The sequence below is a fragment of the Verticillium dahliae genome, genomic scaffold (assembly GCF_000150675.1).
Source record: "Verticillium dahliae VdLs.17 supercont1.2 genomic scaffold, whole genome shotgun sequence".
In the NCBI taxonomy this organism is placed as follows: Eukaryota; Fungi; Ascomycota; class Sordariomycetes; order Glomerellales; family Plectosphaerellaceae; genus Verticillium; species Verticillium dahliae.
The window spans coordinates 824,375-841,785 of record NW_009276916.1 but is presented as its reverse complement, the minus strand read 5'-3'; the positions used below and the strand labels follow the sequence as shown (position 1 = coordinate 841,785).

The 17,411-nt window shown below is 55.9% G+C and overlaps 5 protein-coding genes across 5 annotated transcripts; 2 read left to right on the top strand and 3 right to left on the bottom strand.

Annotated features, from left to right (window-relative positions):
• Nucleotides 1–151: 151 nt before the first annotated feature.
• On the top strand, nucleotides 152–2,557 carry VDAG_01071 (phospholipase A2; the record flags this gene model as incomplete). The annotated part of the gene is made up of 2 exons (XM_009649957.1): nucleotides 152–1,977; nucleotides 2,449–2,557. The coding sequence occupies 2 exons, from the start codon at nucleotides 152–154 to the stop codon at nucleotides 2,555–2,557; spliced, it is 1,935 nt and encodes a 644-aa protein (XP_009648252.1).
• Nucleotides 2,558–4,463: 1,906 nt separating this feature from the next.
• Nucleotides 4,464–7,370, top strand: VDAG_01070 (uncharacterized protein; the record flags this gene model as incomplete). The annotated part of the gene is made up of 2 exons (XM_009649956.1): nucleotides 4,464–4,571; nucleotides 4,635–7,370. The coding sequence occupies 2 exons, from the start codon at nucleotides 4,464–4,466 to the stop codon at nucleotides 7,368–7,370; spliced, it is 2,844 nt and encodes a 947-aa protein (XP_009648251.1).
• Nucleotides 7,371–7,798: 428 nt separating this feature from the next.
• Nucleotides 7,799–11,865, bottom strand: VDAG_01069 (CHIP6 protein; the record flags this gene model as incomplete). The annotated part of the gene is made up of 4 exons (XM_009649955.1): nucleotides 7,799–8,949; nucleotides 9,001–9,845; nucleotides 9,896–11,561; nucleotides 11,628–11,865. 4 exons carry the CDS (start codon nucleotides 11,863–11,865, stop codon nucleotides 7,799–7,801), a joined length of 3,900 nt encoding a protein of 1,299 aa, XP_009648250.1.
• A 1,358-nt stretch (nucleotides 11,866–13,223) lies between these two features.
• VDAG_01068 (uncharacterized protein) lies at nucleotides 13,224–13,849 on the bottom strand (the record flags this gene model as incomplete). The annotated part of the gene is made up of 4 exons (XM_009649954.1): nucleotides 13,224–13,258; nucleotides 13,330–13,425; nucleotides 13,498–13,702; nucleotides 13,847–13,849. The coding sequence occupies 4 exons, from the start codon at nucleotides 13,847–13,849 to the stop codon at nucleotides 13,224–13,226; spliced, it is 339 nt and encodes a 112-aa protein (XP_009648249.1).
• Nucleotides 13,850–14,420: 571 nt separating this feature from the next.
• VDAG_01067 (phosphatase PSR1) lies at nucleotides 14,421–16,745 on the bottom strand (the record flags this gene model as incomplete). Its single annotated transcript, XM_009649953.1, has 3 exons — nucleotides 14,421–15,378; nucleotides 15,438–15,587; nucleotides 15,642–16,745. 3 exons carry the CDS (start codon nucleotides 16,743–16,745, stop codon nucleotides 15,067–15,069), a joined length of 1,566 nt encoding a protein of 521 aa, XP_009648248.1. The 3' UTR covers nucleotides 14,421–15,066.
• Nucleotides 16,746–17,411: the final 666 nt, after the last annotated feature.

Here is a 17,411-nt window from a genome sequence, read left to right as displayed (position 1 = left end):
ATCATCTATCTACCCGCGCTTCGAGCTTCTTCCAAGCGCTGTCCACGAGCGACGCTGCTGGCACCACACCAACTGCGCAAACCGCGACGGAATCGATTTGCAACAGATGAGAATATTTGCTATTCACGAAAACAAATAATACACCGGCTACATGGACGGAAACGACCTCCCGGAGCCACCTGTGCCCATCAGAACAACGACGACCCAGCGAGAGCGCCGCACCGCTATTCGTCCGCCCAAGAGTCTCTGCGAGCGTTTTCTACACGCCCTTCCCTATTATACAGGTCCCCATGCCGTCGGATACCTCGAGATTGAGACTCCAGTTCGTCAGCCACGGGTCATCTCTCAGCTGACGCGGGGGAAGGAGCCGCTCCTGCGATTGGACACAGTGCTGTTCTCCGTCTTTTACCCATGCGAGCCACGAGACGATGACAAGAACAAGAGCGATGGCACCGAAAGAAAGACTAGTGAACATGGCAAAGATGTACAACATGGTAAGCGTCCCAAGAGAACGCTGCGCAAAAGTCTCTCTCGCGCCAGTTGGCTGCCAAGGCCCCGGATCCAGACAGCAAAGGGTTACGCCAAGTTCATGAACATCCCTCGCGCTCCGGTGACAAGTTATCTGGCTATAACAAGCATGTTCACCAAACTTCCCGCCTTTCGGAACGCCAGTCTCGCGACGCAGTGGCCGCGGGATGTGATGGCTACTGATGGGGTCTCGCCTGGCAGACGGGAGAAACCGAGATTCCCGATCATCATCTTCAGCCACGGACTGGGTGGGTCGAGAACTATATACAGTTCCATCCGCGGTGAACTGGCGAGCTACGGGTTCATGGTGATCGCTGTAGAACATCGGGACGGCAGTGGCGCCAGGACATATGTCAACCTGCCGGCTGAGCAAGAATTGTCTGAAACCGAATCAGAGGCAAATCTCAATGTATCCGACGTGAGTGGAGAGTCGCAGAAAAGCAAGAGCACAAAACAACAGTCGCAGCACTACTGTGTCGATTATCTCTTCCCCAAAGACAACGCGCAGGATACGTCACCTCACAACGCTCGCGGCGTCGATACGGAGCTGAGAACGGCGCAGATTGATATGAGGATGGCCGAGATGGAGGAAGCTTTTCATGTCATCAGCCTCATCAATGACGGAAAGGGCAGTGCCGTGTCCGCAACTAATTTGCGCCGCCAGGGCAACGTCGCGTCAAGCTCCCAAGGCCTTGGTGGTATCCGATGGGACGACTGGACAGGACGCATGTTAACAAACAACGTGACTGTCATGGGCCACTCGTTCGGCGGTGCGACAACAGTACAGTGTCTCCGGAAATCCTCCTTAACGTGGGTTGGACAAGGGATCATTCTTGATGCGTGGGGTCCAGCAACACCGGCGGCTGGGGAGGCCCGGATCAGCAAGCCGCTTCTGTCTATCGGATCAGAGGCCTTTATGCACTGGCAAGAAAACTTTGAGCGGCTGGTGGACCTGTGCCACGAGGCGCGCGAGGAGAATCCGGCGACGTTGACGTGGATGCTCACGATCCGAGGCTCGACTCACCTGTCTCAGACAGACTTTGCTGTGCTTTATTCGACGTGGATGGACCTGCTCGCGAAGACCGTGGTCAACCCGCTGCGGGCAATATATCTGACGGTGGCGCCGTCGCTCGAGTTTCTGAAGATGACGCTGCCTAGGGAGCAGTCAGCCAATGATATGTGGGTGGACGAACAGATCCTGAGGACAATGCAAGCGCCGGCGGACCCCGAGGCTGCAATGGGACGAGAGCATCGTCCGTCAGACAAATGGATTGCAGTGCGGCTAAAGGTTGACAATGAAGTGTCGTGGCGGGCGCGTGGCTGGTTCCGGCAAAAGAGGCGGGCACTGTGGCGTGAGAGAAGCGACGAAGAGCCCGAGGGCCTAGTGGACTGGGACCGTGGAGATGAAGTTTGGATGCACTTCAGTCCAGGAGAAGAGGTTGTGAGACGGTATGTCAAGTAGGCGCTACTGCATCATGACCTCGCTGCAGCATGGTTTGGAGTTTCAGTGATACCAAATAGCAACTGACTTTTTTCCCTCCCACTCTCGCTCCCCATTCCGTCATTCGTTAAAATTGCTTCTCCAGCTGCGGTTCTTGTACAAAATGGTGAATAGGAAAATGTTTCGGCTGAGAGTGACCTGTAGGAGCGAAGCATCCGAGACACACACGGAGGATCGTCAGTGTGGTCCTGTGGCCGTGCGGCCCAGGCGTTACAGAGCGACAAGAACGGACGGGCGTTGACAAATGCAGGGCGGTCTCAGGGGACTCGCCGTTCTAGAGCCTGGTGTTTGGTGTTTGGTGTTTGAGGCGTAGGCCAGCTTGGCCAGCAAGCCAGCTATCCAGTTGGGGGTAAGCTAGCTCGGGTAGGATGGATCTTTGTTGATCGAGCCCAGGCTGGTAGCGCGATGTTAGCTACTAGGTTCAGAATTGGGCGCCACCTGGAGCCTACGGGAGCTCCGTGGGATGTGGGCCAGACTCGATCCGACCAAGGCCAAGCGTGGTCCTCTTCGTCAATGGAAAGTCCATGAGAGGCGAAGTGATTGACGAGCCGCAAACGCAAAACAATAACTCTCTACCTCTGCCCATGGTGGAAACAATGATGGCGAGAAAATATGGAATCCGAGAGGGGCAGAGCAGAAATCGGCTACCTCTGCTTCCAAAAAAAAAAAAAAAAAAACTCCCTCCTGCTGGTACCTCTTGCTGGTGGTACCTTGGCCCCTGACGGACCAGTGTATGAGTGCAGGTGCAGGTGCAGGTGACGTGCACCTGCGTCCGCAAATGCATCACGCCTTCCAGCGAAAACGAGGAAAGCTGAGAAGGGGGCAGGCGCAGACAAAAATAGACGATGCATCGTGTTAGCAGGCAGGCGACGCCGACGCTGACAGGCCCTCGCGCCGATCCTGGGGCGCTCATACCTACCTACTGTACCATGTATGTACTAACAGTGGGGTCAGGTATAGCTGCAGATCTGGCGGCTGTTTCCCACCTCCCACCTCGTATCCGAACAGACCACGATGGAGTAAGAACATCTTTTTTGCTGCAGCTGCTGGGTCATCCTGGTCACCGTCAGCTGCGTTGGGTCAACAAACCTGACTGCAAGGAAACGCGACCGCCCTCTCACGCCCCAAGCTCCAAGCTCGAGGTGCTCCTTCCCCACTAACGATTGCTTCAGGGCAATGGAGCAACGGAGTACAACCTGACAGCAGGTGCCTGTCTTGCTGTCCAGCGTGCTTTCTTGTTTGGTGTCTGGTCCGACTTGCAGATTCCGGCAAAAGTGAACACGAAAACGAAAAATAAATGAAATAAATATTCAGCTTCACACCTGCATGCTTCTCCACCACAGTCGCCAAGTTTGTAGGCAGGCCCTGACTACCCAGGTATACCAAGATTGACGAACAACACATTGCCGCCGCCACTGCAAGGTCGCAGTGGCTGCTGCCGGCAGCCGTTCAGGAATTGTTTCCCGTCAACCCCCCGCTCACCCCCCTCATTGGCGATTCACGACCCTGTCAGCGACCAGTCAAAGGTTTGAACCTTGGGGGGGGGGGCCAACAGACGACAGTCTGATGTTTTCTCTCGGACTGATGCACGACCACGCGAACAGACCACTAATCCTAGATCAGTCCCCTGATCCGCTTTCTTTACACCCACCATCTCCCTTTACGACCCCGACAACCTGGCTCTGGCTAGCTTGTTACTTTTTAGCCTCCCTCGCCTCGCTTCAGACTTGAACCGACCAGGACAAGCCAGCCGGATTGATCTAGGTGCGCCCCTCTCTTTCGGATTGTCCTGACATGGCCTCGCCTTGGCCCGCCTCTTAGCGGCCTCTCTTGGTAGCTTCTCTTTCCACGCTTCTGCCGGAGTACTTGTACTTACCGGGACAGATGGTCGTGAACTTACTTACTTGCACCGTCGTCACATCCCGTTGCTCTACCATCCCTTCTCTCTCCCTCTTTGTCGCCCTTTTATGCAACCCGTCGCGCCAGACCTCGTGTCACAAGCATCGTTACTCTCGCTTTTATATTCTTCTTCTTTCCAGTCCATTCCACGGCACAAGAGTTTAGTAATACCCAGCAGACAGGCCGATCGCTGGTTACCCCACCTCAACACCCAGACCTCGACCTCACTTCAACCATTATAGTCGCCAAAAGACACTTTCCGCGCATGCGAGGGCCAGAAGTAGTCACAGACATATCACACGTCGCATCCCCGCCGCCTCAACGACAAAAAGAATAGCCCGTCGATGATCGGGCTTGCGACAGCGTAGCCGCTTCTCTCCCGTTTCGCTGATATACCGCTTCCTTTTCTTTGTGTGCTCACTATTCTTCTTTGCTCGTCGGCAGGACCCACCGTGATATACATTCGCCAGGAACATTTGCCGACGCCAATTATACTGACAAAGGCCGGTCTCCCACCCCGGTCTTAAAACTCGCCATGGCCTCTGCCACTGCCCGCCGGGAGTCCGGGGAGTCCGCCGCCTCTGTCCATCCTTCGAGGTGCTCTAATATGGACAAGATGCTGGAGCTGGAGCGCAAGTGCAAGGTAACACCTCCTGCACTTCACCAATATCACCTCCGTCTAGCTAACATTGCATTCCCCTCGTAGATGGAACGGCTTCATCAGACACCGTTGATGAATCCTCTGTCGCAGAACCCTCCATCACCCTTTGAGCAATCTCACCAGCAACCGCTTCAGAAACGTCCTAGCACCATGCCTCAGCCTCCACGCGCTCCTTTGCAGGCCCGTCGAAGAGATTCGTCCGTCCCTCGCGACCTCCTCGCTATTGCTTCAAATTCTCAAACCAATGAGGTGATTGACTTGTCCATCACTGTTCCTCTGCCACCCACCCGCAACACGCCTCAGATCGAGCGAAAGGCTGAGCCACGGCCCCAGGCCAAGGCTGAACCTATACCCACAATCGAGGCGCCACTGACGCCCCTGAAGTCGTCTGGCAAGACTGTTACCTTTATGCCGGGTGAGAAGGATGAGGGGAAAGACGACGCCTCCTCCATCTGTCAGTCTCCCAGCTGGGAAGGCTATGGGCAGCGCAAGAAGGAAAAGAAGGTCGAGGCCAAGCAGCGACGCAAGGACGAGAAACAGGCTGAAAAGGACAATAAAGACGCCAAGAGGAAGTCCACCACACGCCTGACCAAAGCCCCTCCTACACCGAGCCACCCGCCCATCACCGAGAGATCTTACTCAAGTCCTGCCTTGACCACACAAAATCACACTCGTCGCTCCAGCTCCCAAGAACCAACGCCATCGCTGTCTGCTCGCCCTAAAAGTCGCAGGTCACGGTCTAGTTCTGTGACGTCTCAGCTCCGTCTTGCCCTAACCGGTAACTGGGGCAAGGAGAAAGAATCTGGTTTCGTCGGAGGTCTTAAGTTGGATCAAGAGAGGGAAGCCGCCGATCGTCCTGCTGATGGCCACAGCACACAGGCGGTTCAGAAGTCGTCACGCAGTTCGTCTCGTGACACCAGATTCAGCTCGAATTTACCCAAGGCCCACTCTTTTGGAACAGGATCGCGAGCCTCGAGCCAGACACGGCCCGGACTGCCCCGCCAGATGTCCGCTGATGGACAGTCAAATGTCCACCCACTCCTCCGCCGAAAGGGTGCTTCGCCTGTTTCCATACGTTCATCATCCCGGTCTGAGATTCTCATCTCGCCCACTGCACCACCGATGCCTGGACTGAAGACACTTGAGCAATGGAGGACCCGTCCCAAGCCCAAAGCGCCTGAACAGGAGCCCGTGACGCCCGAGGAGGCACTGAAGGCGTCCGCACAAGAACTCATCAAGGCCAAAGAAGAGGAAGCTGGGCTCGCTCTTGGCAGCCCTGATACAGATGAGCCGAGGCGAGGACGCCAATTTGCAAACTACGTCCGTCGTTCACGATGGCAGAGTTGGGACCGGGCGGGCTCTGTGGTAGTGGAAGAAGGTCGCACGTCAGCACGGTCCCATTACCCGCCTCAAGCGAATCGTCAACATCACAGCCGTGCATATTCGCTAGTTACGGACCGACGCTCAACAACCCCGGGTTCTTCTACCCCACGGACTAACCTCTCTGGCGAGCCTCGTACACCTGGAGACAGCACCCCTGAGGTAAACCGCCTCGGCGACCGCTCGACTTCGACCGACAGGTTGCCTTTCACCCCTTCACTGGGCCCTAATGGGTTTAAAAGTGCCATGCAGGCCGCTCTAGCCAAGGTCAGACCGACATCTAGACCACCTACCGCGGCGTACTTTGACCGCCCTCGCCGTGATGCCTCGACGCCCGATTCCAGAGCTACATCTCGAACCTCTAATCGCGACCGGCTGTCACACATGCCAAAAGCAGCCCGAGTCCTAGGCGAGTACAACGAAGAAACCATGAGGGGACATGATTCCGCGCGACCGTCGTCGGCATCTTCTTCTTTCTATGCCGATTCGATCCATTCGCCATCCTCGGTAACGACGCCGAGTTCTTCACGCCCCCAATCGCACAAGGGCTTTCCTGTTATGGTTGGCGAGGTTAGTCAGGGTGCGACGGGTCACTTTCTTGTGACCGATGATGAGAGAGCATGCCAGCAGTCGCAGCGTGGCACCATGACCTCGGCATCAAGCCCAATGACCCCGAAAAGTGTCCTTCCAGGGCTTAGTCAGGTGGTCCAAAAGGACAATGCGGGAGAGTCCGACCTGGAGCAATTCGTGCGTGAGAGTTGGGATAATATGTTGAAGCACGCAGAAAACGATGTCGAGTCATTCACGACTTGCCTGACACCACAAGAAGCAGACGAAACCAAATCTTCTTTGGTCTGCCCTCCTATGTCTGGCTCTGATAACCAGGCAGAGCCCAAAGAGGGGAGCATTCGTCCTGACACGGCTTCGAACACCCTCGCCCGTGCGCCGAGTCTGTCTAAGAGCCAGTCAAGCCCCAACGTCGCCAAAGCCGGACTGGGTTCTGACCCGGCCCCGGTACCACCTCCGCGATCCATCGCACGTACCAGTCCCACCGCGGGACACACTTCCTCCGTATCCCTGCCGGATGCACTGACAATGACATTTGGTCCGTATCGCACGACTGACCCTGCCGTGCCGCGCCCCTTGCGCAGCCCCCGCATGCCCGGCCCCCCCTTGGCAAAGATGCTCGTCGAATGCTGCCAGTGTCGGTTTTTCCACGACATGCCGAGCCGGGTGTACGAGTGCATGGCGCGCCCCGACGCCACTGCTGAAGATTCAGTTCTCGGCGTCAGCGGCTCAATCACGACGTCGGTCAACTGCCCCTGGTGCAAACACGGCATGACTACAGGATGTTGCAGGGGCTATGCGGCCGAGGTGTATCTCAAGCAGAGGCTGCACTAGGTGCAAGCCGCGCTGAAATAGGAAGGAACGGTACGAAAAGGAGTCCTGGCTGCGTTGCTCTAGATGATGGAGGGCGGGACCTTGCTTGGGCCTCTAGAGATGAGAAATGTGTTTGTTACGTGTACATGTACAAGGTCTTTGCTGCCTCGTAGAGATGATATAATCTTCAATTACAACCCTCACAGCTTCAACATAAGTGACTTGAGCATAGCACTTGCTAGTGGTGACACATTGTAGGCTGCTGCTGTGCACAAGGCAGCTCTTCCCCTTCACTTGTATGCAACACCGGGCGACTTGGACAAGCAATATGGCTCAGGAAAAGTCATCAAGGCAAGGAAATGGTATCTCGCGTTACTCCATGCGTAGGCTCTTCAACGACGCTAGCGCTGGCAACCAGACCTGCTGGCCCTCTCCATCCACAGCCCTTTTCACGCTGAAGACCCGCCGGCTCCCTGGTCCGGCCTACCCATCTTGAGACTCTCTTCCATGGCCTTCCTCAGGTCCTCGTCGTTCTCATCCTCGTCCTCGACTCTGGCCTTGCCCTTTCCATGCTGAGATCGAAAGCTGTCTTCGGCCAGGCTCTGCTTCTTGACATACTCGAGCACAATGTCCTCCTCCGTCCTGGCCGCCTGGTCCTTCTGACGGTGATCGTCGTGTGTTGTCTTGGACTCCTCAATCGCGCGGCGGAGCTCCTCGTCGTGATCGGCAAGGTTGCTGCTCTTGGAAGCTTCGATGGCTCGTTTCAGGTCATCTTCGTGCGTGTCGCCGTGTGCTTCGCCGCTCGGGATCTTGGACGCCTCTAACGCGCGCTTGAAATCTTCGTCATCATCTGGCGCGCCCTCGCCTGGCCTGATGCCGGCCGAGCTCATCGTTAGACTCTGTTGCATTGCCTTTTCGATGAGCTCCTGGTACTCCTGATCCGTGATTTGAAGATCTTCTTCGCCTTCGTCCGAGTCGGCGGCAGGGTGGTTCGTGCCCGGAAGGCCGTGTCCAGAGCTGCGCATCTGATTGACACTCGCGCGGATGGCCTGCTCGACATGCGCATCCTCCTCGGGGTTACCGCGCGACGTCTCGGCCACAGAAGCCTGGATGGCTCTCTCGTAATCTTCGTCTTCAGCTTTGCTGTGGGCCGAGCTGCTAGAAGCAGCACGACCTTGTTCGGATAAGAAGGATGGAATCTGCAGATCAACCTGAGAGGTCTGTGACTTGTTCTTGCGTGCATGCAGGGCCTTGCGCTCATCGAATGATAAGTGTTTTGTGTAAGAGAAGCCTGTTCTGGGCGTTTCGTCCTCTCCCGGCAACTCAGCCGGCTCTCCACGAGCTTGACGCTCGGCGCGTTGCCGCTTCTCTTCCTCCTTCTGCTCCTTAATCTTGAGTGCATGCCACTTCCGGAGATCGTACTTGACCTTGTTCCAACGGACGAGGATATCCTCATGCTGTTCAGGAAGGGAATCGGTGAGTTCGAGCTCGCCCTGTTTAATTCGAGATGCAATGATGTAGTTCTGTACACTGCTCGCAAACTGGTTCCGGAGCGATGCGTGGACGCCTTGCATAGTGTATGCTGGTATGGACCAGAAAGCTGGGAAGAAATGTCAGTATTGGAGATGGCCGCATACAAAGATTCACAGACCTGCAGCAGGCTTCGTCATGATGCCACCGATGCCTTTAGCGAAGCCCTTTGCCAGGCCTGCGCCGCCCTCTTTTTGAGCTCCTCTCAACGGCTGGGTCACCAGACCAGAAATGCCGTCATATAGACCTAGGCCAAACTCTTTGCCAGCGACCTTGAGCCCGGTGGGCAAATCAGTCACCTTCTCAACGGGACGAACTGTCTCATCTCCGTAGAGCTTCGGCACATTCCTGAAGCCTCTTGCGAGACCGAGACAAAAGTTCATAGGCGACTTGACACCTGTCGTAACTATGCGGCCAACACTTTCACTGGCACCCATGACCCTTTCAGCTGTCTCGTCAAGCTTAAATCCACTCGACGACGAGGTCTTCTTAGTTGAGGAGGGCTTATTATCTTGAGGCTTTAAATGATCAGCGTTGGTACCCAGCTCTTCGGTAGAGGCGGTCGATTCCGTGTGGGTGAGCTGAGTTTGGCTAGAAGCCGCGGGACCGCTAAATGTTGAAGAATTTGATGACATGATTTGGCTTGATTCGGTACCTTGCAGCTCGGCCTTCAGATATTCGGCATCCTCTTGAACTGTTGGATGCTGTAGGCTGGAGAGCGAGTCGCTGGTGAGCGCCTGCTGTGAGCTGCCTTTTTCACCAGAGGATCCAGTCGGAGTGGAATCGACCTGCGGTGTTGACGGGCCTGACTCTTCCTTCTTCGATTTTGGGCGAGACTTGAAAAGCTCGCGAGGGAAGTCAGCAATTGCCATGCCAATGCTGCTGATATCTGCGACGAGCGAGCATGTGACGGCGGAAACCGGATCCCAAGGTTGCTCTTCAGTATTGTACTCTTTAGGTCGAAACCTTGGTCATGTTAGATTTGCAAGATACGAACGCGTGGAAACTTCGCTTACAGTTTCAGGTCTGTGTACTTGATCTGCTGCTTGTTCACCAAAACGGCTGCAGCAAGAGGGCTCAGTGCGACCTGCGTCCGCCTGACTCTCCACGCCGCGGTCCGACTAGGCGCCAGCGCACATCGCAGGTCGTCGACATTGAGATGGCGATGAAAGCTCTTTCCGCCTTCTTCGCTGCCCTTCTCTTCGCGAATCTTGTCACCCAGCTCCTGCGCGCGAGCTTGGGTCTCAGACTTCATGCAGTACTTCAGAGCATCCGCAAGCTTCTCGCTCGTGAGATCCTTGTACGGTATAGGTGCAGGACCGGCGCCAGCTCTCTCGACCATGGCGCCCCAGAATGGCTGGTCCCCGAAGAAAGGCACAACGATGGTGGGCTTGCCTGCCTGAATACCTGCGGCACTGGTTCCTGCGCCGCCATGATGACACACGGCGGAGACATGCTTAAACAACCAATCGTGAGGAACGTTGCCAAGCATGAAGACACCATCAGGTACTCCAATCGACTCAGCTCCCAGGCCGCCCCAGCCCTTGGATACCAGGGCTCGGATGCCGGTGGCCTGGACTGCTTCAAAAATCATTGTAGTAAGAGCGTTGGGGTCATCCACGACGATCGAGCCAAATCCTATGTAAACTGGGGGCGGACCGGCCTCCAGAAAAGCGGCCAGATTAGGGTCAGGGGTAAACGAGGAGGCAAGATTGAGGAAGAAGAAACCTGAAATGTCGATGTTGTTGCCCCAGTCATTGGGCTTCGGAATGAGCGCCGGCGACCAGCAGTATGTGTAAGGGATGCGCAACCTCGTCAGCAGACCAGGAGCCCAGATGAGGGAGATGGGGTCCAAATCCAGAGCCTTTGCTCGGAACCTGTTGATGACATCCCCGAGCCCTTGCCATGTCATCATCTCTACTAGAGCATAAGATAGGTAGCTTGTCATGACAGCATCCGTGTTGGTCGACTGAATGTTGGCGAGAGGATGAGGGAATGCCCGAGTTGGCGACCAGGGCATGGTGAACATCATGTGCAGCGGGATGCCCAGCTTCTCGGCAATATGAATGTGAGCAAAGCTCGGCGGGTTCGCAATGATGGCATCCGCCACAAAGGGTCGCTGATCGCCCGGTCTGAAAACCTCAGTCTCTTCGAGAGGCTGGTCTCTGCGATGCTTCTTCGGCGGCGGTCCGAGCCCATTGCCAGCCTCGATGCAGGACCTCCAACAACCGAGAAGTATATCCTGGATGCCCTTCCTCCGCTTGCTGATCTCACCGTTTTTGAGGGCATCAAAGCCCGGCATGAGACCCGGATTCTTGACCATGAAAGCCATGAGTTCAGCAGGGTCGCCTCCTATACAGAAAAACTCAAGCCCAGCGTCTTCGACGAAGCTTTGGAACGTAGCGTGTGTTGCTATACGAACACGGTGCCCATACTCGAGCAAGATCTTGCCAAGTGCCACAAAGGGCTGAACGTCGCCTCTGGATCCCACAATCTGTATGACGATGTTCATGGGTGGCGGCGGCGTCTGGCCCGGCTGACCACCGAGACTGGGCGGGATGTAGGCCGGAGGGAGGGGAGCATCGTCGACATTTTCAGCGAGCTGTTGCCTCAGGGTTGGGGCAAGCAAATCAGTGAGGCGCCTGTTCTTCTGATTGATGTTGATGTTGACTCGTCCATCCTCTGTAGAGCGTCAGTCATGTATTTTTCAGAGAGCCCAGGGGACTGGCAGTATGAGGGCTAACATACCGGTAACACTTGCGCCGGCTTGAATACCGGACTGTGACAGCTGAATCTGGTCATGAAGCTCGCCGTAAGCGGGGGGTGCTTCAGTCTCCGCCTCCAGATCGGGTAAACTGAAGCCGTCAGAAGAGAAAGCGGTGCCAGACTGTTGTCGTGCGTTGGGGCGCGGTCTGGTCTGCGCCGTGTCAGAGTTGCTCGCACCCGTTGGTGCAGAGCTCCCTATGGCGGTCTTATCAACCGTCATAGTGGCTGGTGAGGCTCGTAGACGCGGTACAGAGTCAAGATTCCCAGGCACGGAGCGGGTGCGACCAGCTGCTGCGTAGAAGCAGTGCAAAATAAAGGCTCCTCAATAAAGGCGGGATATATGGAGAGGTTATGAATGATGCTTCGTCATCTAGGCGGCAGCTTTGCGCAAACTCTAAACCAATGTGATATCGTGCCGAGTCGGTACCGGTCACGAAGCTCCACGTCGTGTCCTCAGAAGGCTAGTTAGCTGGTTTGAGCGTGAAGGCTGTGCAGGTGTGATGCGCGATTCAGTTCAGTGTAGGAGCCACTGAGTCCCAAGAGCGAAATGACGAAGACTGAGAAGGCAATAATAGGGGGGCCGGCCAGATATGTATGCGATGGAATTCAAAGAGGGACAATGCAAGGTAACATGGCATGCAGCTAAGATAGGTAGCAACCTGTGGAGGCGAAACGAGGCCTAGAAGTCAGGCGCTCTGAGGCAAGAGGCAAGAGGTGGAAACTGGGCGATGAGGGGGAGGGGAAGGTGCGCGTGGAAGCAGTGACGTACGATGCTGATCGCCCCCCCCTCCTGGGAGCTTCACTCCAAGGTGCCTGACACTGACAGAGTGCACTGGCGGGATGCACAGCAACTTTCCAACGCGCTGCCAGGTCAAGCGAATCAGGGGCCAGCTGTGCTCCTCCTCAACCGGTTTCCAGATCCAGCCATTATGGCGTAAGCTACCGTTTTCACTGCCACCACCACGAGTAGCAGGTCAAACTCGCATCTTGCCGTCTCATTTAGCATGCGCGTTTTGGAACAGTTGAAGCTCAGGGCCGTGGCTGACTTTCGTTTGGTACAACACAACGACTTGACGTATCGGCTTGTCAACCTGATCGAAGTGCCCTGTTACTTGCCCTTGCCCACCTTGCAATGTATCCTCTTGTAAGGAAGTAGCACCTGTCGGCTACACGCGACCACGCACGAATACGCAAACACACTCCATGGTTCAAACTGCAAAGGGCGTCAAGATTCCTCGCCTAGACATCCCCATGAAACTGGTATAATACATCCCAACCACCCTTCCTCCACAACCGCCCCTGGTACCCGTGCCCGCTGCCGAGGGAAGAATGGTGACCCCAACAGGAGACAAGTGAACATGCGCCGTCCATTAGAGCAGGCCCTAAAAACAGAAAAAGTGTCGTGCCTGCTTTTCTTTTGTTCGTCTCGCCGCACCCAGGATATCCCGCAAGGCTTGAACGACCGCGTCGAAAAAGGGTCGCAACCGTGATGCAGTCGCGCTCGCTTCTCCAAGCTGATTTTTATCGGCTCAGCCCAATCGTTGTCAATTCATCCTCGCCAATGAGAGCGCGCGCCGTTTAGCTGGAAAACTTCCTGGTGACCTTGGCGATGACTGCAGTGATGTGTTAGAAGATGATGTGTATAGAAGTCATGCGTGTGGTTTGGCGGCACGGCAAAACGTACTGTGCAGAGCGACAACGCTGAAGATGAAGACGAGAGACAGAACGAGAACGACGACGGGGTCGACCTTGAGTCCGGGGGACTCGTCGGTGTACAGCCCTGTTGAGAACGCACGAATTAGCAAACCACGGCCCGCTTGACATTCTCCCTTCTGACTGTGACAGGACGTACTCAGCATGGTGCTAGAGCTGCCGCCGGCACCGGCGGCCCTCGTGCTGCTTGGCCTGGCATTGGCGATCTTCTCCTTCTGGTCGGCAGCGGCGCGGCGACGGATGGCGGTACGAGGGCCGCCGGGGATCGAAGGCGACGAAGGGCGGGCGATACTGGCGCCGGACGCGGCGGGGGTGCCAGCAGGCGAGGCGGCGCGAGGAGAAGACTAGAAGTAGGCCTTCGTGTCAGTGTGTTGTCTTGGGTAGATCCTCGCGATGGGCCATTGTGGCCTCGTCGCAGCGGGCGTGTCCTCCCCAACGCCCCCTTAGGAGATCGGCCATTGTTCGTGACGCTGCATTTCGGGACATACCATTGTAACGGTGAAAGAAGCGGAGAGCCCTGGGTATCACTGCAGGATGGTCGGGTCGGGTTTGATGTGGGAGGGGATGGATGAATTAAGCTCGGCGATGGGAAGAAGGCAAGGTGGTTGATGGGGGCAGGACAGGTTCTCTCTCTCTGCTACTGTTGGACACAGACACCCACCCAAAAGAGGCCACATTTTTGGAAAGGGGACCTACCCGCCTGGGGTCGCTTGCAGTGGAGTGCGTGCGGCGAGCTGTCACCACCGACCAGGTGTGAACCGGCGCGCCGATGTTCTTCCGACGCCTGCTTGGTTCCAAAGGCAAATTCCAGGCCTCTTGTCCGTGCCTCTAGGCTCCACCCGACCGCGCCTGCATCTCTCCAGGTTTCCCCACCAGCCGCCCGCTATGGGATGTGATCTGGCCCCCTCACACGTGAATTCTCATCTGATTTGTATGTACCCTTTCGGCGAATCACTCATTCGGGTGCCAGTCAGTAGTCAATCAGAACCAAGAAGAAATTTTTTTAACAAGCAGTAGAACACCGGCCAAAAGTTCACTTCATCTTGTAAATAGCAATCGAATCCGGTAACTCTTAGATTGGTATGGTGTACGAATGACGCGGTATTTGCTGCCGGAAGCTGCTCCTTGAGCTCGCCAGCAGCTCGGCGCCATCTTCTGCTCTCAAGCCAGCCGCATCTACTGCGGTCTGTAAACCACTTCCTATGGACTGGCTACTCACTCCCCGCGCAAATGCAACGACGGAGAGCGGGCCTGCTCGCAATCTCGATCATGTGCGTGTATGGACTGAAACAATGTAAGGCTGAGTAAAAGACAACAACACTGCCTGACGAACCCTCCACAGCTGTCCGTCATCATTATCCCAAAAACGCACTCAAAGCCATACTTCTGTCGCCCACAATGGGCTCCAACATATGCTATCTAGTCCTGCCACAACGCGTGTAGAGTCGACCATTTGTTCAACCTGTCTGAGCGGGGCTGGTATCAAGAATCGATAGAGGATTTGTTCGCGTCGTGAATCGGTTTTGGGCTTTGTAAGGGCACCGTGTTGTCGCCAATGCTCGTATATAGATTAGACAGTAGTACATCTACACCAAGAAAAAATAAAGCAGAATCGCAACCGAAACGCCTGCCGCTATGATGGGGGCGGAATCCCGTACCCTTGGGCGGGACTGCGAACGAGAAAGAAGAGAAGGGGATGGGGGTATCATCAGAGAGTGACATCGAGGACCAGGCTGACGTCTTGCACGTTGGCGCCTGCCAAGTCTTCGAGAACTGGGATGAGGTCAAGCAGCTCGTTGTCGTGGGCGTCAGAGAACCAACTGCTGATGGGTACGGCGTGTTGCGGGTGGAAGATGTAGGACGTAGGAGAATTGTCGATGATGATCGTGTCTTTCAAGTCTCGTCCCACCTGGGAGAGATCCTTGACGTAGTTTCCTTGGTGGTTGTAGCAGCTCTCGCGGAAAAGCCTGTGGTGAACGACCTTGTGGATGTCGAGCTGGTCCAGAAGGGGGTCGCCGTACTAAAAGACGGCGTCAGTCAACCAAACACGACAATTTTAGTAGAGCAATGCGATCTCACCTTAGAGACGGATGCTGTAAAGACAACGACTTCATACAGCTCACCAACGCGCTTCATGAACTGATCGACGCCGGGTCGCTTGATGACGTAAACGTTGTGGTAGTTGCCCTCAATCTCAACCGGTATGGTGAAATCAGCCTGGTGCAGGATCTGGCGTTTGTGTCAGCACGCAATGAGATGAGGGAACCCTGAGAAATCGCTCACCTTGAACGAACTGTGCACGAGTGTCTCATCGAGGTCAAGCACGAGGCACTTCTTTCCCTTGAATTCGGGTGCAATGGGAGGCAAGAGCGAAATCCTTTGCGGCTCTGAAATTGGTAATTGCGCGGCCTCGGCGTTGCTCACAGGCAGAGGTGGGATACTGGTGGTGGGCGCCGGACCCGGAGGGGGAGGTGGGACTTGACTCGACTGGGATTCGGGCGTGGGGACTTGACCCTGTGCCTTCTCCTCGGCGACCTCAGGTATCGTGGCATCGGCCATGACTTCGTCGCCGTCAACATCTTTGGTCGTTGTGGGAGTGTCTTCAACCGGCGCAGGCTCGGGTTTCGTGTCGGCCGAACTATCGACAGTAATAGCCGGTGCATCCGCGACGCCGCCGGCTGCTGACTGCTTGTGATCAGAGCTCTCTGGAACCACTGGCACGGGTTCGTCAACGGCCGTAGTGTTGGAACTCCGCTTGCCCTTTTGTTCGGCGGCCGTCATTGGAAGTTCTGGTTGAGGCTGCTTCTCCTGCAGTTGGCTTTTGCTAGATGAAGGCTGGTCCTGTGGGGTCGCCTGCCTAGATTTGGATGTCGTCGGCCTAGCTGGGAGCCTGTCAAGTTTGTGGACACCCTGCTCGTTTCCTTCCAAGGCCTGCGCGCTGTCGGGAACCCCGCAGCATCCCAATAGGGAAAGGAGGCCGCCCTTCTTCTTCTTCTGGGGCGGGTTTGTGGGCGAATTCAAGTGCGAGTTTCCGGGTGTGTTGGTCGGCTCAGTCTCAACCCCAGATCGGCGGCTGGAAATACTGCCGTTACGTTGACCGCCCATGATGCTGCTTCGAGATCCTTTAGACCTGTCGCTGATACTGTTACGCGAGTCGCTGACAGTCACACCGCTCAATCCAGTAGACGTCGGCGACGCTTGGTTCCTCTGCGAAGAGGTTCGGGAGGGTACGTGTAGGAGACCGTGCTGTATCTTCTTTACGCTGCTACTGTCCTCGGATGTCAAGAGACTGCTACCCTTGGTGTTGTCCTGGGTGGACAACGGCTCGTTTCGAGTGCGAAGAGTAGTGTCGTCGGATGGAATAGACTGTTGGAACTTCTCGGACATAGTGGCGTTGCCTGCTTAGCTACTGGTTCGAGGTCAGCATGAGTTCGTGATCTTGACCGGATGAGACGCGCGCAGTTTGACGCGACGGCAAATGAAGCGTTGCGAAAAGCGGCCGGATTGGGGATGACGCAGAGGTGGTCGAGTGCTGCCCGGACCAGGTCTCCATTACGATTCCGTCTCGTCGTGCTCAATGAGAAAATCCGAGACATTGCAGCGGCGCTACTGTGGCATTCGCAATCGGTCATGTTCGTCGCGGGGAACTCTGCAGCTTCTCTTCGCGAGTGGGAAGATGTCGCGGCGCAAATCACCATCGGTGATATCAAACTCAGGCAGACTCACCACCTGTTGAGAGCCACTGGCTGCGTGAACTGAGTCACAGGCAGAACCAGGAACTCGTTCTCCGAATCAAGAGCCTTCAAGGGCTGGTTCGAATGTCGGGGGCGCGCCGGGTTACAATAAGCTGAGTATTGTGTACAGTCAAACGGTCTGCGAATCGAGGCGAAGAAAACGTCGAATATGGTTATCCTTGGGCGCGAGGATTGATCGACTTGCGTGAAGCTTGGTCGCGAGAGGCGGCACCGGCGAAGCAGGTGGCTGGGTTAAACTGGCGACGCGCTCGGTCGGTCGGCAAGGCATGGGGCGAAATAGAATTCGAAGAGAATCCCA